General features: G+C 46.9%; 1 protein-coding gene across 4 annotated transcripts; it reads left to right on the top strand.

Annotated features, from left to right (window-relative positions):
* Positions 1-334: 334 nt before the first annotated feature.
* On the top strand, positions 335-20191 carry SLC25A18 (solute carrier family 25 member 18). 4 transcript variants are annotated; one of them, XM_007070813.4, is made up of 10 exons: positions 335-545; positions 3527-3646; positions 5984-6106; positions 8914-8969; positions 10645-10735; positions 11885-12003; positions 13172-13364; positions 15908-16059; positions 17037-17112; positions 17707-20191. In XM_007070813.4, exons 2-10 carry the CDS (start codon positions 3624-3626, stop codon positions 17846-17848), a joined length of 975 nt encoding a protein of 324 aa, XP_007070875.2. In that variant the 5' UTR covers positions 335-545; positions 3527-3623; the 3' UTR covers positions 17849-20191. The 4 variants fall into 4 exon arrangements, with proteins under 4 accessions (XP_007070875.2, XP_027688763.2, XP_043396010.1 ...); XM_027832962.3 differs by lacking the exon at positions 335-545 and adding an exon at positions 5538-5651 and having other exon boundaries at positions 3525-3646; XM_043540075.1 differs by lacking the exon at positions 335-545 and adding an exon at positions 5538-5651 and having other exon boundaries at positions 3525-3646; positions 5984-6142.
* The last annotated feature ends 63 nt before the right edge of the window (positions 20192-20254 follow it).

Below are 20254 nucleotides of genomic sequence, written 5' to 3'. Positions count from 1 at the left end.
ATGAAACAGTCTCGGAGGGGAAATGGTGGAAGTCCCATAGCTAATGACATTTAAAACTAGAGTGGGGAAAGCCCGAACGAGCGAGCCTGCTCTGGCAGGGATAGGGACTGACTGGTCTAGCAAGTCTGTGGTTCTGTTAACTGAATGATTATAGCCTGACAGTTGTGGGGAGGGCGTGGCTCAGCAAAGTGGGAGGTAATCCAGCCTTTGTTAATCTAAAAACCTGTTTTAATTTTAGGTTAAAAACCTAACAGGCATTTTTGTGTGAGATGTGCCCCTCCTCCACCTATCTGTCCCCACCCAGAGGGAAAGCTCTGGCTGGAAGGGACCAGGAGTGACTTCTTTCCCAGGCTAAGGGAGGAAAAGCCAACCAAACAGAAAAAGCATTTTTACACTGCTTAAAAACAATGGGAATTTGTGAACTGTCCCTTAAGCCAGGGATGGGGTTTGCTTGCTAGTGGAATCCAGCTGTGAGTCAGATATTTGGGTTTGGAAGAGGAGCAAGGACAAGGAGAAAGGAGAAAACTGATGGGTCAGAAATAGAGGTAAGTCTCACCTCTTTCTCTTCTGATCTTATAGCAGTTCCATCTGTGCATCAGCCCAACACATTCACACACAGACGCTCCTTATCACTCATAAATACATGTTTTCTGGGTAAGTCACAGCCGAGGGTATGGAGAGGACTAGCCTGAATGGCACTCGGTGCAGTTCTAACCCAGCCTTCGGTCTCCTTAAACTCCTGGTGCCACTTGGATTCCTAGAGCTTCAGAAGTGCTTGATGGTGCTGGAATCTGGAAGTTGGGTTTCTCTTAGATGTGGGTCCAAGCTGCAAAGTTCAGACCTGGGTCTGAACTTCCCCAGAGTTCAGAGGTGTTGATCCAGATCTGTCTCTGATTTCTTTAGTAATGTACGGAGAGAAGTTGCTTTGCTGAAGGAGGTGAGCGCATCCTTCATCGTGCTCCTTCTGGTCTCTGTCAGAATTAGCTGCCCCAAACAGATCAGGGTGCAGTCTAGAAAATAACCTAGCAAAGTGCACCTCACAGCTTGGGCTTTTACCACTTTTGGGAGGAGGGTGATAATGGGAGTTAGAGGAGTAGGAACTGGACTGCAGCGTTGCCATGCTCAAAAGCTCACCATTTTTATCATGTGTCTTGTGATTTTGGGAGTTTTTCCTCATGCCCTGGCTGTTGGAGTCAGGGTATTGCCTGACAATCTGTCAGCTTTCATTTTAAAAATGAGGTAAGTGTCTAGCCCTCACAGCTGTGAAGAAGAGCTTGAAACACTAGACACTCCACCACCAAAAGGCAACTAAAACGAACCCCAAACTTTTTTTTTTAATCTCATGATTTTTAAGCAAATGTTGATTTTTATTTATTTATTTATTTTTTGAACACTGGGGGGTTGGCAAATCTGGGTCTGGGTGTCAGCAAAGACTGCCCAAAGCCAGTCTTGACATCTCGTCACTTACAGCATCATCCCACACGCTGTGTAACCTGTTTTGGGACAGAGAAGAATGTACAATGGCCACAGGCTCTAGCTTTCTGTTAAGGGATTCTTCTACTCCATGCTCACGCTCCAGATCCATTGATATTTGAACTCCCTCGCTGCCAAAGCATCAGACTTTCGTCTCCACGCAGTCAACACACAGTGTTTGTGTGTGTCATGCCATTCCAATGAGTCACAGCTCCCCGGCACTGTCCTGCCCCTGCACGCTCCCCCCCCCACTTTCAGGTCATTGCATAATGTGACTGGTGGGGGAGCGCGGGGGGGGAGGGGGCTGATAGGGGAAGTATTGGACCTAGAGTGCATCTTCTCCCTGGGCCCTGTATTGGCAGCAATCAGCTTTGTGCCACATTGCCTGCTATTCACCTATTCCCCCCTAATGCAGGGCCCCATCCAATGGCAGGGCCCACTTTCCAAAGGATCCTCCCTTTCCAGTCCTCTGTTGTATCTCCCTCACTCCTGGAAATCCCAACACCACACCAACTCACTCTCTAGCTGGCAGTTGTTGGTGTCTGCTCCTCTGGAGCCCTGCAGTGCTGCTTTAGCATTGATCAGAATAAAGTGTTTGCACAAGAGATCTGCGTTTAGAACAGCACTCGCTTCAGTTCCTGCCTCCCTCACAAACTAGCTGGGATCCCAGGTCAGGAGTGCCATGCATTGGCAGAGCTCGGACTGGAGGAGGCCAGGACTGGCCCAGCAGGGGGTGCTGCAGGGCAGGGTTGAGGTGCATGGGGAGTTTGGAGGAAGGAGAAAGCTGGGGGAGGGCCTGCATGCCCTCTGCCTGACTCCAGCTACTGCTGTTTTTTAATGACAAGCACGAAAACTGCTTATACTCATTGAAAGAGAGAATGTACGCAAACAACTGGAAAAGGCTGTGATCTCAGCCCCGGATTCAAGCCACCTTCTCCACCCGCTCCCATGTCTGGGCCTTCCCGCTGGCCCCTGGCACCTTGTGCTCTGAGGGCAGATGTGCAGAGAATGGCCAGGTGTTGGTGTCCCTAGAGATCAGGTTACAGAGAGCAAAGGTTCTGCTCACTTCATCCCCTCTTCCAACCCCACTCACAATTCTTCCCCTGCTTCCTAAGGTGGTTTCCAGGCTGCTGCTGCCTTTGTCTGCCTTCCACCCCCTTGTCTCTTCCACAGCACTCGGCAGACAAGGCCATGCTAGTCCCAGGAGGAGACATCCTTTACTATGAATCTTGGAGCCAGCTGTGGCTGGGGGTGGGGGAGACACCTCATGGTCTTTCAGACGTGGCTTTGTACCTCAGGGATTCTTTTGCTCCTTGCTTTTTACAAGAGACAGAAGGCCTACGACAGGGGAGCTTGTGTACCATCTGTTCAGTGGTTCCTCAACAATCCTGTTGCTAGGATAAGACCAGCTTAAAGAGCTACGGCAAGCTATCCTGGCAACTAGAGATGCTCTCAGGCCCCACAGAGAGCTGTCAGAGCAACTGGAATAATAGGGCTAGCTGTTCTGTATGGCTCATCCATCTTGGGGGTTGTACGTGACTCTTCAGCCCCTTGGCACTCAGCATGAGATTAGACCTTGAATGTATCTCAGATGCAGAACTGAATCTCACCCATCCAGGGACTAGGGCGGGTGTAATTTGGGCAGGAGGGAGGGTGAGGAATTCCATAACTGGAGAAAAGAAGGGAACATTTCTGTGATGAATTGATTTAGAAAAAGAAAATGGTGGCTGTTCGAAGCTGCCCAGCACCTTGGGACGTTAGGCGTAGGCTGAGATCCTCAAAGGGATTCAGGCACCTAAATCCCATTGAAATCAATGAGTGCTAGGGGATCACTTTGGGGATTTTGGCCTTGCTGTGAAGGGGAGGTGGGTAAATGGGTAGAGTGCAGGTGAGGCAATTGCATGGTGCATGATAAATTGTGAACCCACTGATGTATTCCATGGGCTTATAATAGATCACATGTGGTAAATACCAGAGACAAGTGAATAATAGGCTTGTAGATATTAAAGCACGTGGCAATTGGTGCTATAAGATCTGATGTTCTATCCCCCAGCTGAACAAGGCAGCTTCTTTCAAAGGGAAGAGTGTCTCTGTGGTGAAAGAATCCCCCTGTGTCTGCAGCAGTCAAGGAAAAAGGTCCTCGAGGAACTATGGGGAGCAAGAAGAAAATCAGGTCAGTGCCATTCCCACAGTTTCTTACCCTTTGGGGCATAATTCTGGCCTCTGGCTAAACTGCTAGCTGGTTGTCTGTTGCAACAGCTGGGAGTCAGGTGGGCCAGCTCTTCCCATCCAATCGGATGATGGAGTATGAGTTTTCCCAGGTCCTGATTTCTTTGCATGTACACAGAGTTTGGTTTTAATCCACCTGTAAGGGCTAAGAGCACGAGCAGAAGACATCCTAATCCTACTGCTTGTTGCCTGATTTTATGGGAGGTTAATAATATTGTTAGATAATATGGGTTATAGGCTGGCCAGTTAATCTGATCAGATGATGATACGGTTCTTGTCCCAAAATCAGGCAATCTTTGGAATGTATGACAAGGAAACCTCTCACTGAGAAAATGCAGCCTTAAAGCCTTTTATTGAGATAAATAGAACAGTAATGGAATAGTAATCAAATAATAAATACTCAACTGATTACAAAAACAATAATATTCTAGCAGTTCGTGTGATATTATATACTATAAAAGTTTCTCAATTAATTTACTCACACCCTTCCTTGATAACCTGGTGATAAGAAACAAAGGATTAGCCTTGCCTCTGGCATGCCAAGAGGGTTCGTTGGTCCAGGTTCCTCAAGTCTTGAGTGAGAGATGAAGAAGCTAGAGCTAAACGCTATAGAAAGACCATAGAAGCTAACTTAGAATTTACTTAAAACAAGGAAGAACTAACAATAAAACAAGATGAACCTTCCCAACATGGTGGGTTGCTCCTGTTATAGGGCCTGATCCCTAAGTGCCCTCCTTCCATGTCCAAACTTAACTTCCTCACCCACAAAAATGTTAGGGTATGCACTTATTCTATAGGCTGGCATGTTCATGTGTATTAATGAAATATTTGTAACTATTAGAGACCATTAGCTCATCCTCACCTCTGTTGTTTCTGTCCTAACTGGTTATTTCCATGTTCTTTGTGGTGTATCTGTTAAGTCTGACAAAGGCCATGAACTTAGGTGGCCTTACCTACCAACTTGCTTTAACTTGCCCACTTATCTATGCAAAAGATCACAAACATATATACTAACTTGTCTTAGGTTAAGCTACAGAGCCTGCGGCCATTGTAGGTACCTTGCGTTACAGCTAAAATACTCTAATACAAATTGATAAACCTATTATAATAACGAATAACAAACCTATAATGTAACATGGTCAAACTCAAAAGATATATATGCATGCAAGCAGCCTAGCTCTACAGGCTATTGTCCCAGCATCTGCACCACCTCTGGGACTTCATAAGCAGCCCAGTTCCCTTTCGCAGCCTTGCTTGGGCCAGTTGTGTGAGGTTGCCGGGCCGTGTTACTTCAGTGAGTAGGGATCGTAAAACCCTGGAAAATCCAAGGCCCCTTGGTGCTCATCGAGCTCTGCAGTCTGTGCTGAGGTGGTTGGCTGACCACCTTCCCCTTTCTGCCTGGGAGGGAGATGTTAGCCAATCAAACTGCAGAATCAGTCCACTCACTAGCAACCTTTCCCAGCCCATCCAGAGAGCTCCTCATTAGACTGAGGAAAAGCCTGGCCCAAGGTTTGGTGGATCCATGTGTGAAATCTGTTTAATAGGGGCTCAGGTTGGCTCCTACTGCCTGGGCTGTGCAAGTGCAAAGGGTTTGGTAGCTGATTTGGGTGGAGGGAGGCTTGTCACAAAAGGGTGGGATTGCAGCTGTGGGGCCTAACTGTGCTAACTACATGGGAAATGAGGAAGCAGCCATTACACTCTTGTTCCCATTCTCTGGGGATGGGTCCCGAAGAGCAGCAGTCCTTAAAAGGGGCACGGCCTTGTGCAGCATCCCTGTTGGTAGTTGCGCAGGGCTGCCCTTCAGATTTCATTCATTCTTTCTGTTTGTGATTGAGATTTTCAAAGCTGCCAAGGAGGTTTTGCCACACAACTCCCATTGAAAGGACCTGAAGAAATCCCTTGGGCAGCTGTCAGTCTCCACTCTTTACTCTCCACCTTGTCTGCCTAAGGTACTTACATGGGCCCGTTACCACCTCACAACTCAATCTTTAATGTATTTGTCCTCCCAACACCCCACTAAGGTAGGGAAATGCTATTAGCCCCATTTTACAGGTGGGGAACTGAGGAATGAAGAGACAAAGGCCCAGGTTTTTAAAGGTATTTAGGTGTTGCTGTGCTCAGCATCACAGCACCTAACTGATTTAGGAGCCTAAATCTCCTTTTCAAAAGGAATTTAGGCTCCTAGAAGGGGATCCAGGAGGGATCGGGGGCAGGGCAAGCAGCTGTCATTCTATTGCTGAGAGTTGCCTGTGTGGTGTTGACCTCTCCCTTCTCATTTCAGTGTTCCAGCAAAGTTAATTAATGGAGGTGTGGCCGGGCTAGTGGGAGTGAGCTGTGTCTTCCCAATTGATCTGGCGAAAACCCGTCTTCAGAACCAGCAGGGACAAGGAGTCTATACTGGAATGTATGTGTTCTTAGAACCCCCCAGGTGGGGGCACTAGTAAGTGAACATATAACTGTCCCTAATCCTCCCTGCCCCCCCAACAATGGTGGGGGTGGCTGGAGCTGAAGACCTCTTCCTCAGCTGTCCCTGTTGTTCATTCCTCGTCCACTGAGGCACAAGAGGTTTCTGCTCCCAGCTGACTCCCTTTCGTTTTCTTTTGTCAGGGGATCCACCAACTAGCTCAGTCTTAGGGCATTACCACTGGCAACAATACATCTTTGATAAGAGTTCCTGGGCCCCAAAGTGGCTTTTACTCTGCATTTGGCTGGAGGCACAAGGAGGGGCAGGAGAGGAACGAGGCATCTCTAGGATCCGGGGCGGTGAGATAAGAAAATCATTGAACCAAAATCCCTCCATAAAATAAAATAAAATAAAAATTCCATATTAATAGATAAAGGGCAGCGAGGAACTCAGTAGGGGGCTTGCAGAATAGAGTTGTGCATGTTTGACTGAGCATACATGGCTGCCCTGTGGCTGTCTGTATCCTGGGAATGTTTACCTCTCCCCATCCCCTCCTCTCTCAGACATGATGCATGCTGGGAAGAATTTCTCTTGAGTTTGTTCACTCATGTTCCAAGAGCCTCATCCTGATGAAAGGGTGCAGGGCAAGTCTGCACTGTTCTGTACAAACAGTGCCAGCTCTCAGCCTCCAGCAGCCCTCAGGGAAATGCCCCTTCCCTGGGAAATGCTGTTTTCCTTCTGTTGATAAGGGCAGAGCTGAGATGTCTTAAGCCAGTGGTTTTCAATTTTTTTTTCTCGTGACCCAGTTGAAGAAAATTGTTGATGCCCACGACCCAGTGGAGCTGGGTTAGAGGGGTTTGGGGTGCGGGAGGGGCTCAGGGCTGGGGCAGAGGGTTGGAGTGCGGGGATGAGGGCTGTGGGGTGGGGCCGGGAATGAGGGGTTCAGGATGTGGGTGGGGGCTCTAGGCTGGGGCAGGGGGTTGGGGTGCGGGAGGGGGTCAGGGATCTGGGCTGGGGGTACAGGCTCAGGGTGGGGCCAGGGATGAGGGGTTTGGGGTGCAGGGAGGAGGCTCCGGGTTTGGAGGGTGCTCAGGGCAGGGGGTTGGGGTGCCGGAGGGAGTCTGGGCTGGGGGTGCAGGCTCTAGGGTGGGGCCAGGGATGAGATATTTGGGGTGCAAGAGGAGGCTCCGGGTTTGGGGGGCCTCAAGGCTGGGGCAGGGGATTGGGGCATGGGCTTTCCTCCGGCGGCTCCCGGTTAGCGGCACAGCAGGGGTGCTAAGGCAGGCTTCCTGTCTGTCCTGGCACCGCGGACTGTGCTGCTCCCCAGAAGCAGCCAGCCGCAGGTGTGGCTCCTAGGCAGAGGCGCTCAAGCAGCTCAGCGTGGCTCTCGCCTGCAGGCACTGCCCAGCTCCCATTGGCTGGGAACCGCCAATGGGAATGCGGAGCCGGTGCTCTGGGCAGGGGCAGTGCACAGAGCCCTGTGGCCCCCCCCCGGCCTCGGAGCCAGACCTACTGCTGGCTGCTTCGTGGCGCAGCGTGATGTCAGAGCAGGTAGGGACTAGCCTGTCTTAGCCGGGCAGCAGCGCCGATGGGACTTTTAACGGCCCGGTCGGTGGTGCTGACCATAGCCACCGCGACCCAGTGCCTTACGTTCCATGACCCAGTACTGTCTTAAGCTACCAATGCTTCTGGGATTACAAAGGAAAAGAAAGAGGCCCTACAGGCTCTGGATGCTAGAGGGTGCTGCAGGGCAACAGAACTGATTAGTTAGTGAATGCTTGTAAAGCACTATGAAGATGGGGAAAATATTTAAATGTGCCCCTCCCCAATGGCCATAAAGGAGCAGACCCAATGGCCTGTGCCAGGGGTGAACGATTGGGTGTAATGTATATGGGGTATGGAGTGTTCTGCTGGGAATGTGCACAGTTCTGTTATATAACCCTGCCAGGAAAGAGATGTTCTAACGGGTCAGAACTGTAGCTACAACTGTGTTTAAATATACTTCTTGTTGCTAATAGAGGTTCTAGCACAATTTCTCTGACCAATGGGCAGAAGAAGGTTTTTTGTCCTTGAGAACCCTGCTAACCAAACTGTGCTATAGAGCAGTGTCATGGCCCCTGAGGCGGGGAGAAAGGGTCACGAAAGGCAAATAAGGGGTCACAAGGCATGAAAAATTTATTACAATCTAAAGAATCGTTCCCCCACTGTCTGCACACTCTTACCCTTCAAGGTCAGATATTCTCAGTCAATCCCCCGAAATGCGCACACAAATAAATTATCCTAGCTTATTATTACTTTTCACTCTTTTACAGTCAATGTGAGAGGGGTTGTGGAAAGTTTTGACTTCAAATAAGGGATCTCCAACATGAAAAGGTTGGGAAACGCTGCTCTAGAGTATCCTCCAGCACGCCGTCTCTATAGCATGATTTTATTATAACATTTTACTATTGGTCAAAGTATCCCTGTCCTGTCAGAGCCATGCCAGGCATCTCTGTGTTAAATATGGTAGTAGCTAGGATAGTTCTTTTCCCAGAATGGGACTTTTGTCTTGTTTCTGTCTATTCCCTCTACAGAAGGATCTGCCAAAGGGTGGTGGGCACGTGTGTATGCATGCACATACTACTGCCCTGCAGGAACAGACTATCCAGCCTGCTCCAGGCATGTGATCATGTTGCCCCCTAATGGCCTCTACCTACAGAGGCTGTGAACTCTAGCTCTAGTGCAGCTAAAAGGGTTGTTAGTAGCAAACTAATGGCACAATCCTGGGGCAGCAGTAACTCACCCCATTTCTCTCTCTCTGGTTCCAGGCGGGATTGCTTGGTGAAGACTCTGCGTTCAGAGGGATTCTTCGGCATGTACCGAGGTAGTCTCTGTGGGAATGTCGGGAGGGGCCCCTTTGCAGTGGATTGGCCCATTGTGTCAGTTACAGACTCTCAGCAGAAGCACATACTGCCACCCGTACGCCTCTTCTCGGGAATAGAGACATTATTTCAGACCCAGCTGTCCCTGAGGCACACAAAGTCATTGTTCTCACTGAGCACAGCTGACAATTACTGACAAGAGAAATACTGGCTCAAAAAAAGGAATCTTTCCGAGAAGAGCAGTGGAAATTATCAGAGGCAGGACGATATGAGAGAGAGAAATTAAATGATGACTAGAAAAGGCCAGTTGGATGCTCTAATTTACCTTATTAGTAGGCTTGACAGAATTTGATTTTTATTTATCATTTTGACAGATAATATTGATGTTCATTTGTAAGCATTTTTAGACTTTTATTCATTGTATTTATTTTTATTTAAATTGTGAAACATTAGGGGGAGATCAGACAATAATTATTTAATAACAGTAACTGTTGAGATTCAAACAGTTAGTTTTATAATCGTTACAACACAAATTGTCAACATCGCATCTCAAAATATATAAGTAAATATCCTTAAATCAAATTCTCAAGCCGCATTTTTCTTACTTTGCCTACCTGTACATTTCAATTATTATTGATGGAAATATTTTTTGTCTGTTTGTGTGTACAGTGAAATCTAATCCTTTCAAGCCTACTTAGTAGAAACAGAGAGGGTGCTTGCTGGAACTGAAAAACAAACAACTTAAAATGGATGAAAGCAAATACCCGATACCCTTCTACCTGCTACGTAATTAGCCTGTGGAACTACCTGCTGCAGGATATTATTGAGACCACTATCTTTATTTAAATTTATTTAAAAGGAAGACATATTTATATGAATAAGAACAGCATCTACAATTACACTAGTTAGGTTAAAAAGTTACAAAGGTGTAAGGCCTCACGCTTCAGAGCATAAAGTGATTGTCAACGGGAGTCAGAAAAGGAATTTCTTCCCTTGGTGAAGCACTGCAGAATCAGGCATTTTAGAGGGTTGGCATCTTCCTATGGCATAGCCTATTACTGTTGGCAGAATGTTGGAGTGAACGGAGCATTGACTGTTGTGATGTGCCTGTTCCTAAACTCCAGTGAAGCCAGGAGCAATTGGAAGCCTAATCGCTCTGTTAGCGTTCCTCCATCCTTCTCATCATATAGATTATTTTGTAAGAAGAGATTCTCTCCTGTCCCAGCAGGCCCCAAGGTCCCTGTGCACTTTTAATGGGAGTCACCATGGGCTCTGCACATTTGTCCCAGGAGTCCCCTCACAATACTAAGCATTTAATTCTGAGGACTGCCAGGTAGGGCTGAGTGGAGCTACTGCTGCTCCACAGGCCACAGTTTGAGTACACTGCTGTCCATCAAAGCACTGGCTCTCATATACCATTCACAATCCCTCCGCCCCTGGGCTATCTTTTCCTGTTCCTGGTTCTGCCTCCATTGTTGTCTCTTTGAAAGGCCCCTCTTCCCCTGACCTTGGAAGTTGTGACCAGCTGAGACCTCAGACACTCGCTGCATGGAATCGTGTGCACGAGATGTCTCTCTTCCCCATTCTTACTTTGGATAATCAATGTGGGAGGAATTTGTAATACACCATGGAACGTGACTGAATTAGCCCTTTATTGCCCCTTCTGTCCTTGACCAGGGGCTGCGGTGAACCTGACACTGGTCACGCCAGAGAAAGCAATCAAGCTGGCAGCCAATGACTTTTTTCGACAGCTGCTGTCACAGGACAGGTACAGAGGAAACGTCACTGTCTAGTTTTGGCCTTGCAAAAAATTTTACGTGTGTGTGTGTTGGGGGGAAGTATTTGTATGAAGCTATAGACAGACATTTAGTTTTGGGTGTGCATGTGTATTTTTGTAGTTGTGAGTGTTTCTATGGGAGTCTGCGTAATTATGCAGGTGTGTAGCTTTGTGGGCAGCTGCATACCTGTGGTTCTGTGTGTACAGTATGTGGGTGATGAGTATGTGTGCGTGTCCAGGATCATTATAGGTATTTTTTGTCATCCTCTGAAGTATCTGATACACAGCATTACCAGAGACTAGGTGGACCATTGATCAGTTCCTTTGGATGTGTATATACTGTGTGTGGGAGTATATATCAAGCATGTGTGGGTGGGTCTTTATATGTCTGTACAGTAGAGAGGATCATAGAAATTAGAGATGGAAAAAACTGTTAAATGCTAAAACTCCAGACTCCTGTCAAGGATGCGTATAATACCTGTATTCATAAAGGCTAAAAGCAAACAGCTTTTAATATTTAATATTAAAATTAACTCGTGGAACTCACTGCTGTAGGATGTTATTGAGACAACTATATTAGTAATGTTTTTAAAGGATGAGACATAAATGAATAAGAAAAGGATCTATAGTGTCTAAGAGTACATTAGCTAGGATGAAAAATTATAAAATTATATTCTTTAAGACATTGAGTCAGTCATTAGCTGGGGTCAGGAAAGAATTTCCTCCCTTGGTACAGCAGTGCAAAATCAGGGGTGTTTTAGGGATTTTGTGCAGCAAAGGTCACTGTTGTAGGCAGGCTGTTGGAATAAAGACAGCATTTATGGATGGGTGCGTATGTACCTGCATTCTGTGCAGGGAGTACATGGATAATCAAGGAGGTGTGTGCCCTTGTGTGCCTGTTTCTATGTGGATATGTGGCACAGCGTGTCTAGTCTGTTTCCTTATTGCTCAGGATACATGTCTAAGGACTCAGTGCGGAGCTGTCATGCCGGGGTGGCCTGGCAGCATCAAGATGCAGCATGAGAAGGCTGTGTAACCCCCCCCACCCCCACCTCCAGATAGCTGTGTAAATCTGTGTGACTGCCTGCCTGCCTGTCTCTCTTCCTTGCATTCCCTTTACATCTGTGTTGTTCCCAGCAGGAAGGAGTTGACGCTGGTGAGGGAGATGCTAGCTGGCTGTGGAGCTGGGGCCTGCCAAGTGGTGGTCACCTCCCCCATGGAGATGCTGAAAATTCAGCTTCAGGATGCTGGACGACTGGGTTAGGCCCTATTTTGCATGGCAGGGGTGGGAGTGGACATCCAGATTGTTGCTTCAGGTTCTGCAGTAAATCCCTTTGTCACAGACTTCCTGAGATCCCGCAGGTGTCATAGTCCCTTTAGAATGCAGATCTCACTGAGCCCTTGATGCTCAGGAACAGGCTTGTGCAGTCCCCACCACCTCAATCCTTGCTGAAGGGGAGCGCACAGGGACCCCTGTCTCAGCCTCTCCCAGTAAGCAGTACCACAGGGAATGACATGGGGACACTGGCTGTGAAAAGAGCTAATGGCTCCTGCAGTCCCAGACACAGACAGCTGTGATTATAATTTAAGTGCAAAGCGTAATTTGGATTTAAGAACAAAAGAAATGTAGAAATGCAAGACTCTTTTACCTGTTCAGCTGTGTAAATGTTCAGGATCTAATTTCTGGACTGGTACAATAGACTAGTAATTGCCTCATGCTCCCATATTGGGATCTGAGTTCAAACTCCACATTCGGCATTTTACCGTCAGGCTGGTTGTTGGTGAGTACGTAGAGAGGTTACATTCTCCATTCCCGGGGGTGGTGGGGAAGAAGTGGTTAGTTCTGATGATCTCAGGACTGCTTGAGTGATTTGGACTGGGAAGCCCTAGTCGGTGACACAGAGAGTGATAGGGTGGTGGTTAGAGCTGGGTGACATTTTTTCAGCATTTTTCAGGATATTGAAACTATTTGCAAATTCGGGTTGAATTTGGCCAATAGTTTTGGCTGGGGAAAAAACTGGTTTATTTTTGTAGAAACGTTTTGTTTTGACATTTTTGAAACAAACTGTTTCCACATTTCACGGCAAAACGGTATTTTTGAAACAAAATGTTTTGAATTGACCCAAATGAAAATTTTTTTTCTTTTTCGTGTTAAGAAAAACCAAGAACAATTACTTTTGGTTTGAAACTAACCAAATTGTTTTGGATTTTTTCGGTTCAGCCATTAACCTACAAAATCAACTATTCTCTCAGCACTAGTTGTTCTCACCTTCTGGGCAGGAGTGATCTTTTGTTCGGGAAAGGATTTAGGGGCAGGTCTCCGGGAAGCCAGGCAGTGACTTGGGGGGAGGAGGGGGTTGCTTAGCAAAGAATGAGGGATCCCCTCTCCCTCCAAATAGCCAATTCCTCTTTCTTGTTTGTTTTCAGCTGTTCATCAGCAAAAGGTTTTGGGACCAGATGGGCCAACAGCTCCCTTCTCCCAGCCCCCTCAGGACAGGCCTTACACCACTGGCACAGCCTCAGCATTCAAGCGCCCCTCAGCCACCGTGATCGCCGGAGATCTTCTGAAAACTCAAGGGCTAGTGGGACTGTACAAGGGATTGGGAGTCACCCTGCTCAGGTGAGAAGTGGGGAGACACAGGGAGTGATGAGTCAGTATGGGAAACCAGTCCCACCCTACTCCAAAGAGGAAGGGTGGGGAACCTCCTGCAAACCAGGGGCTTGTAATTGGTCTCTCCCTCCTTACTGCATGATTTTAGCATCTGTTCCTGAAGGACTTGCCCCAACCACTTGGCAAACAGGAGGGGAAAGCTGTATCAGCAGTGTGGTCTAGTGGATAAGGCATTGCACTGGGACTCAGAAGACTTGTTTCTATTCCTAGCTCTGCTGCTGGCCTGCCGGGTGATCTTGGGCAAGTCACATCAACACACTTTTCCTGTCTGTAAAAAGAGGATAATGACACTGATGTCATTTGTGAAATGCTTTGAAATCTACTGATGAAAAGTGCAACATATGAACTGGGTGGTATTATTTATTATATCTGTATTAAGGAAACTCTTCTCTGTCAAATCAATCACTGTATCTAGTTGTCTTTTTCCTTTCCCCCTTCTATTACTGCGAATTACGGGTTCACAGTCTCCACAGAACAAGTCCATTTTACTCTCCTAGCTGCCATTAAAGCAGTGACCCAAGAAGTGCTAATCAGAACTGGGATGATGGGGCCACAAGCAGCTCTAGAGGCAGTTCATGCAACTGCCACTGGCTTCAGTAGCACCTCAGAGGGTCACAATATAGGACCAGAGCTGGCTGAAAAATGGAACTTCCTTGTGGGAAGAAAATTCCAAAATATTTAGTTTTGGAAGCAGCAAAACGTTCCTGCAGCATTTCTGTGTTCCCAAAGCAAAATATGCTTCCTAGAATCCCCTGCTCCCCTGGCTGCCTGCCTGGCTCCCCAGAGAGCTGGGCAGCCTGCCCACCTGCCAGCTGGGGGCAGTCCAAGAAGACAACCGCCAGGAGGGAAGCCTGGGGAGACAGCTGCTTGCAGGACTTGAGAGCTGGACAGCCCACATACCCACTAGGTGGGCTGCCAGCTGAATGAACCAGGGATCTCTGGGAGGCTAGCAGTCCAAGAGCTGGAGAGCCCCAGCATCCTGCCAGGCCCTGGGAACTCTGACTCCTTGTTAGTGCACTAGGTTGGTGCAGGGTAGCTGACAGAAGACCAGGCGGACTGGAACTGGCTATGCTGCCTGGCTGGTTTCCATTGAAAGTTTGACAGAATGAACACTTCTCACTGAACAGTTGGAATCTGTGGAACCAGCGTTTTCTAAGGGAAGCCTGTTCTGTAGGAAAACTTTCAACCCGCTTTATATACGAGACACCCCTTTTGTTCAGGCCTGTAGGCATTGCAGTCCCTTGGCATTTAGTCCACTGCCTAGGTGACATGAGGGCCAATGGAATATTTTCTTAGTTGAACTGATCTAGCCCACGCAAAGTGCACCCAGATAGGATGGGAGCTGGGCCATCAAAAATGACTGGAGCGATATTTCATTAGTGTTCTTATTGGTCAAACTGAGTGACATGCTCCCCTTGATGAGGCCTGTGTACTCTGTGCAAGTCATGTAGAAGAGGGAATGTCGTTCCTTTTTACAGTGTGGGATGGTGGTGTAACCATGGCTGGGAAACTGGGCTCGGGTCGGGGGTGTTGTTAAATAGGACTTTTTGCCTGAAAATGTCCCTTCAGCTATGCATAAAGCAAAACCAAACCAGAGATTCCTGGACTGCATGGGACATGTACCTGCATGGATGACTTTGGTTTTCCCAGTTTGCTCTTTTGCCTGAGATTGGTGGTGGCTATGCTGGAAACTTTCCAGCTCTGGAAGGGTCCTTGGGATTCCTTTTGCTACCCTGCTCCCCCGAAACATTGTTGAAAAGTATGCTTGATCCAAGGCAGGGGCCTACATCTGTCTCTTCTGCGCTTTTCTGAACTGTCTGCCTCAAATGCTAAACCTGACTACAATGCATTTTGCTCGCTCGGTCCAAGCTGTAGCTTCGGGCTAAACACCTTTGCCAGGTTGCATTACAGCATTTTAACGTCTCTGCTCACAGGTTTCCCCCAAATTAATGAAAAGCAGCTCTTGCTTGTAGTTTTTTTAACTGAGGGGAAATCCTTTGGTTTGAACCTTTCTCGGGGGGAAATCTCCATTTATTTCAACACTTCAGTTCTAATGGAACACAAATAATTTTCCTTTTATAACCTTCCAGACTGACCTTCTTTCTGCTACCTCAGCAGCAGATGCTGAAGCTTTCTCACCAAATTCTGCTCCTCTCCCTGCCAAATGGAAAGTACACTCTACTCTGCACTCACCTGTTCCATTCCTTGGACAGATCTATTTTCACATCAGGCAGGAGACTCGTGACCTCCAAACTGCAGCTGTGTCTCATCTCAGAGTCACTAGAGCCGTATTTTAGTGAGGATGAGGGCTTGGTCCCCATCTCCTCCCTGGCAGGTAGTGATGTGACCCACTTTGTACAAGAGCCTACAGGGATAGGAGAAGAGCGAGCCTGTGCCTTTTGCCTCACCTCGTGTCAGAGGCCAGGCTCCCAATGCAGTCTGTGGTATTGGTCTATGTCGGGTGTTTATCTAATTCTTTCCCCTCCCAACAGGGATGTGCCTTTTTCCATTATCTATTTCCCACTGTTTGCCAACATCAACAAACTGGGACAGAGGCACTCTGAGAAGGCACCCTTCTTCCATTCATTCGTGTCTGGCTGTGTGGCGGGATCCGTGGCTGCAGTCGCAGTGACCCCTCTGGATGGTGAGTATCTGAGGGCAGTACAGCCAGTCCTCCAGAGAGGGAGGAGATGGACTTCTCTAAACTCAGGTTGTTCAGCTGCTTTCATACCACAGCCCCAGATTTGGCTAATCTCCCCTGGCGGTCCTCAGGTGCAAGTCCTTGTGGTGTCTGAGTGGTGGTGACACAGGAATTGGTGGTGCTGGTGGCAGACCAAAATTATTACGCAACTGACTGAAGACAGGGAATAGGTTCAGGCTCCAAAAAGCCTGGTCTCTCACCATGCTCACCTCTTTGCTGAGGACCCTTGTACAACACATGACTTACAAACTCTGCTGGTAGAGAACTCTGAGGACATAGGTCCTGCTCTTCAGATAACTGCTGCTGTACTCCCTGAAGCCCTGTGATTTCCCACATATGCAAATGCTGACAACTTCCTGAGGTTAGGGATCCCGCTCACAAGAATGGCAGATGTTGCTCTCGAGGGTCACATCACTGTTCTTTAAACAGAACATCCTTGTCAACATCATCTGATTGTTGTATACGTGGTTGCGTTTTCCCCAAGGCTGGCTCCAGTCAGAGGGCTAAGACCCTGGAATCAAACCCTGCTGCTTCTCCATTTTCTTGATGAATAACAGCCACCTTCTGAGTGCAAGAGAGCCGGTTCAGTGTCCCCCTGGAAGAGGTTACATATCCAAACAAAACTGACCCAGTGAGCACTTTGAGGCCTCTCCAATTTCCATCACTTCCTGATTGTTTCCTCTTGAGGTTCTCTCAGATTCACACCCACATGCATCCCCAGGGATCATTCATGTAGCATGTGTCTCTGTGATTAACATTAGAAGCTCTCCAGCATGAAAAACCAGGATCTAACAAGAGGGGCGGTAACTCAAATGTGTGGTGATATTTTCCAGTTCTGTACTGACTTGTTACGACTCTTGTGAACTCTGCCTGGAGAGGATTTTTTTTTAAATGTTTCTTTTCCATTCCATGCAATTTAGTTCTAAAAACCCGAATTCAAACTCTAAAGAAAGGCCTTGGAGAGGACACCTACAATGGAATCATTGACTGTGCCAGGTAAACCAGAATATTCCCTTGCTGCATGTCTGGTGTATTACTGTTCTGTGTCACCCTGTCCAATTGCCATTCCATTTAGCCCCGCCTTACCGTGACAGTGGATTACCTGGAACACCTGCCCCTCCCCGCAGCCAACGCTCCTGCATAAATCCCTAAAGAGTTTCCTGGTGGGAAGAGTCTAGGATTAGATTGGCTCAGAACTTCCCCTGAGCTAGTGCTCCTGCAGGGATTAGCTGGTACAAGAGTGAGTTCCCACAACAAACCTGACAGCGCCTCATACCGAAAGAGCCTGCAGGGGACTAACAAACCAGAACGTGTAAACCAAGTACTTTAAACAGCTGATCTGCTGGGAGATGATCACCTGGTTTATAACTTGTTCAGATGAAATATACAAGGCAAATGCTTAGACCATTTCCTGTGGGTGCAAGATGCTTCCCCTCCGAACGATTGTTGGGTAATCCATTAAAAACCCTGGCTTTGAGTGCATCTGGTTTTTAATCTGAGGATTGCGAGTCTTTGTTTGTAAGTAACAACTGTCTGAAATGCTGCTTGTCTGGCTATCTAATTGTTTGTTTTTCTTTTTTAAATATACAGGAAGATCTGGACACATGAGGGCCCTACTGCCTTCATGAAGGGGGCAGGCTGTCGGGCCCTGGTTATAGCACCCCTCTTTGGCATAGCCCAGGATGTCTATTTTATTGGCATTGGTGAATATATCTTAGGACATTTCCACTAGAACTTGTTCTGGCTAAATCAGGCCTGGCTGAAGGTCGCACAAGTTTACTCCCCACTTCTGCAGAACTGGATTTGCCAGAAATGGACAGGACCATCTTGTAATCATTTCTCTTATGGATTGTACCACCACCTTCTCTGCCCATGAGCAGGGGCCAATACTGGATGTCAGATATATTATGGTTTAAATTTCCTGCTACTTTCATACATCCACTTCACATTCTGTATGCTACAGCTAGCCCCTGCACATTTAAACATAAGTAAGGATACATAAATCATTCTTCCCTGTTTTCCCCAGCATAGTATAACAATACCTTGTCCTTTTTGTGTGTAAGTAGAGATTCATTGTTTTCTTATAGAGTTGATCTCAAGGATTGTTTGAGGTCAGAGGGTCCTGTATGACCAAAGAGGCCTAGATAGATCTCAGCTCCTTAATGACCAGTTTGCCCATATATGATCTGCAATCTCTTGTCCAGTATCCATCTCACTTTGTTTTTAAATGCATCACTGTTTGCTTTGCTTGAGAGTCTAGACTTGCTGTTCCTTACCCTAGTTGTAGAGAAGGTAAAATCTGGACTGAGTGTTTCAAGACTGCAGTGGCTGTTCCATCAAATAGCCCAAGAGGGTTCAAACTCACTTGTTCCAGCAAGCAGTGTCTGAATGTAAACAGATGAGTCACAGAAGTTAGAACACAAAGATGTAAATGTGAAACAGTTTTGTTCCTTCTGTGCAGGGTAAAAATGCAGTGGGGGGAGGGAGTGGCGGGGGGAAGAAGGCAGCAAAACTAGAAAAAATTAAGGCTTAGGTGTACAGTAGTTACAATTACATAGAAATAAAAACTAATACAAACCAAATGTCAATTTTATACCAAAGCATTAGGAGTGCAAAAACACTATGTGCCAGCTGAAGGCATCCAGCAGCTGGGCGTGTCAAAGCCATTTCTGGATTAGTTCTTGCAAATCTCAAAACTGTGATAAGCACCCTTACAAAAATTGCTGCAGGTTAGTGTTCTGGTGCAGGGCCTGCATGGGGGAACTGTACTATAATGGGAGCATTTCCTTTGGAAATGGAGGTAGAGGGCAAGGTAGAAAGAAAAGATACTAGAACCCTGGGTTAAGTATTTTTCAGGATTCAGCATTGCAGGGTTTTTTTCATTGTTTGATCTGCAATTTGTGTAGAGGAGTGAGGCTCAAATCTTTTTTGTACACCCTTTTGTAAAGCAAGAGAATAACCTGTAGTCCTGCCTCTGAGCCTGGGAGATGAAGGATAACACTATTTTATAACTGTATCCCTGAAGCCTGCTAAGGAGCATATTCATGATGGCACACTAGGAAAGCCTTACTCCCACTGCGTGAAAGCAGGGAGGGTTGGCTGAGTTTCATTTACAGGATTAAACAGGGCTAGGAGTTAGGAAGTGTGTGTACTAAGCATCGCTTAGTTCCACTTACATTGTGGAACTGGGCAAGTCACCTATAGTTCACCCCCACAATCTGTACCCTAGGGATAATAAACATCTCAGGGATATTCAGTTAGTTTTTGTCACTGCCACATAGATGATGCAGGGAGGATAGCTATATTACTGTAAATCAAAGCTGCACAATGCTAGCAGCAGGAGCAACTTGGGGTAGCAGCAGCTGCTTTTTTAGCTAGGTTATTTAAGACCAGCCCAGCCAAGTGCTGAAGCGTAGCTGCTTAAACAGTAAAGTTTTTAACCTGCAACTGTCGAGGAAGGCAGGAGTATATCTGACAGAAGAGGCTGATGCTTTTATAGCTCATAAGCCATCCTTAACAGCTGTCTCACTCTAATTCTGTCCCTGTCCAATGCCAGAAGGGGAGCTACTGCCTCACTTCTAGGAAGGGAAGGAATGAGGCTAGTCCTAGATTTCCTTATTCAGAGTGTTAGCTTTAATGTGAACAGTGCTAATATACTGACAGAACTTCTCCATCAGTTCAACTTGCAGCAAAGTCAATGCTCTAAGACTCAGATTTTTATCTTAGAGTACCAAGAGCCAATCAAAACCAAATGTTAGTAAACAGTAATATACATACACACCTCCTGCTCTTCCTGGCCAGAGCAGTTATTCTGTGCACATGACCTCTCTGCTTCTTCTGGGAAAGCAAGTTCACAAACTCTAGTCTAATGAGCTCATTTGTTTACTCCGTCCAAGCTCTACTTATAGAACGTGGAGGCCTCGGCAAACCAGAGAATCCAGCTGATTGAGTAGCATTAGGGACAGTCTCCTCTCTGACTAGGAATTGATATTTTAGTTTACTCATTCAAGGGTGTATTAGTACTGGATGCATATGTTCATATTTCTACCACCTATTAAATTACTACAAAAAGCTAGTTCTGCAGTACTGTTTACACAAAGTATTTGCTGCTTATTGCTAATTTGTGATAACTGCACTG

The sequence above is a fragment of the Chelonia mydas genome, chromosome 1 (genome assembly GCF_015237465.2).
Source record: "Chelonia mydas isolate rCheMyd1 chromosome 1, rCheMyd1.pri.v2, whole genome shotgun sequence".
In the NCBI taxonomy this organism is placed as follows: Eukaryota; Metazoa; Chordata; order Testudines; family Cheloniidae; genus Chelonia; species Chelonia mydas.
This window is presented reverse-complemented; position numbering and strand designations above follow the sequence as displayed.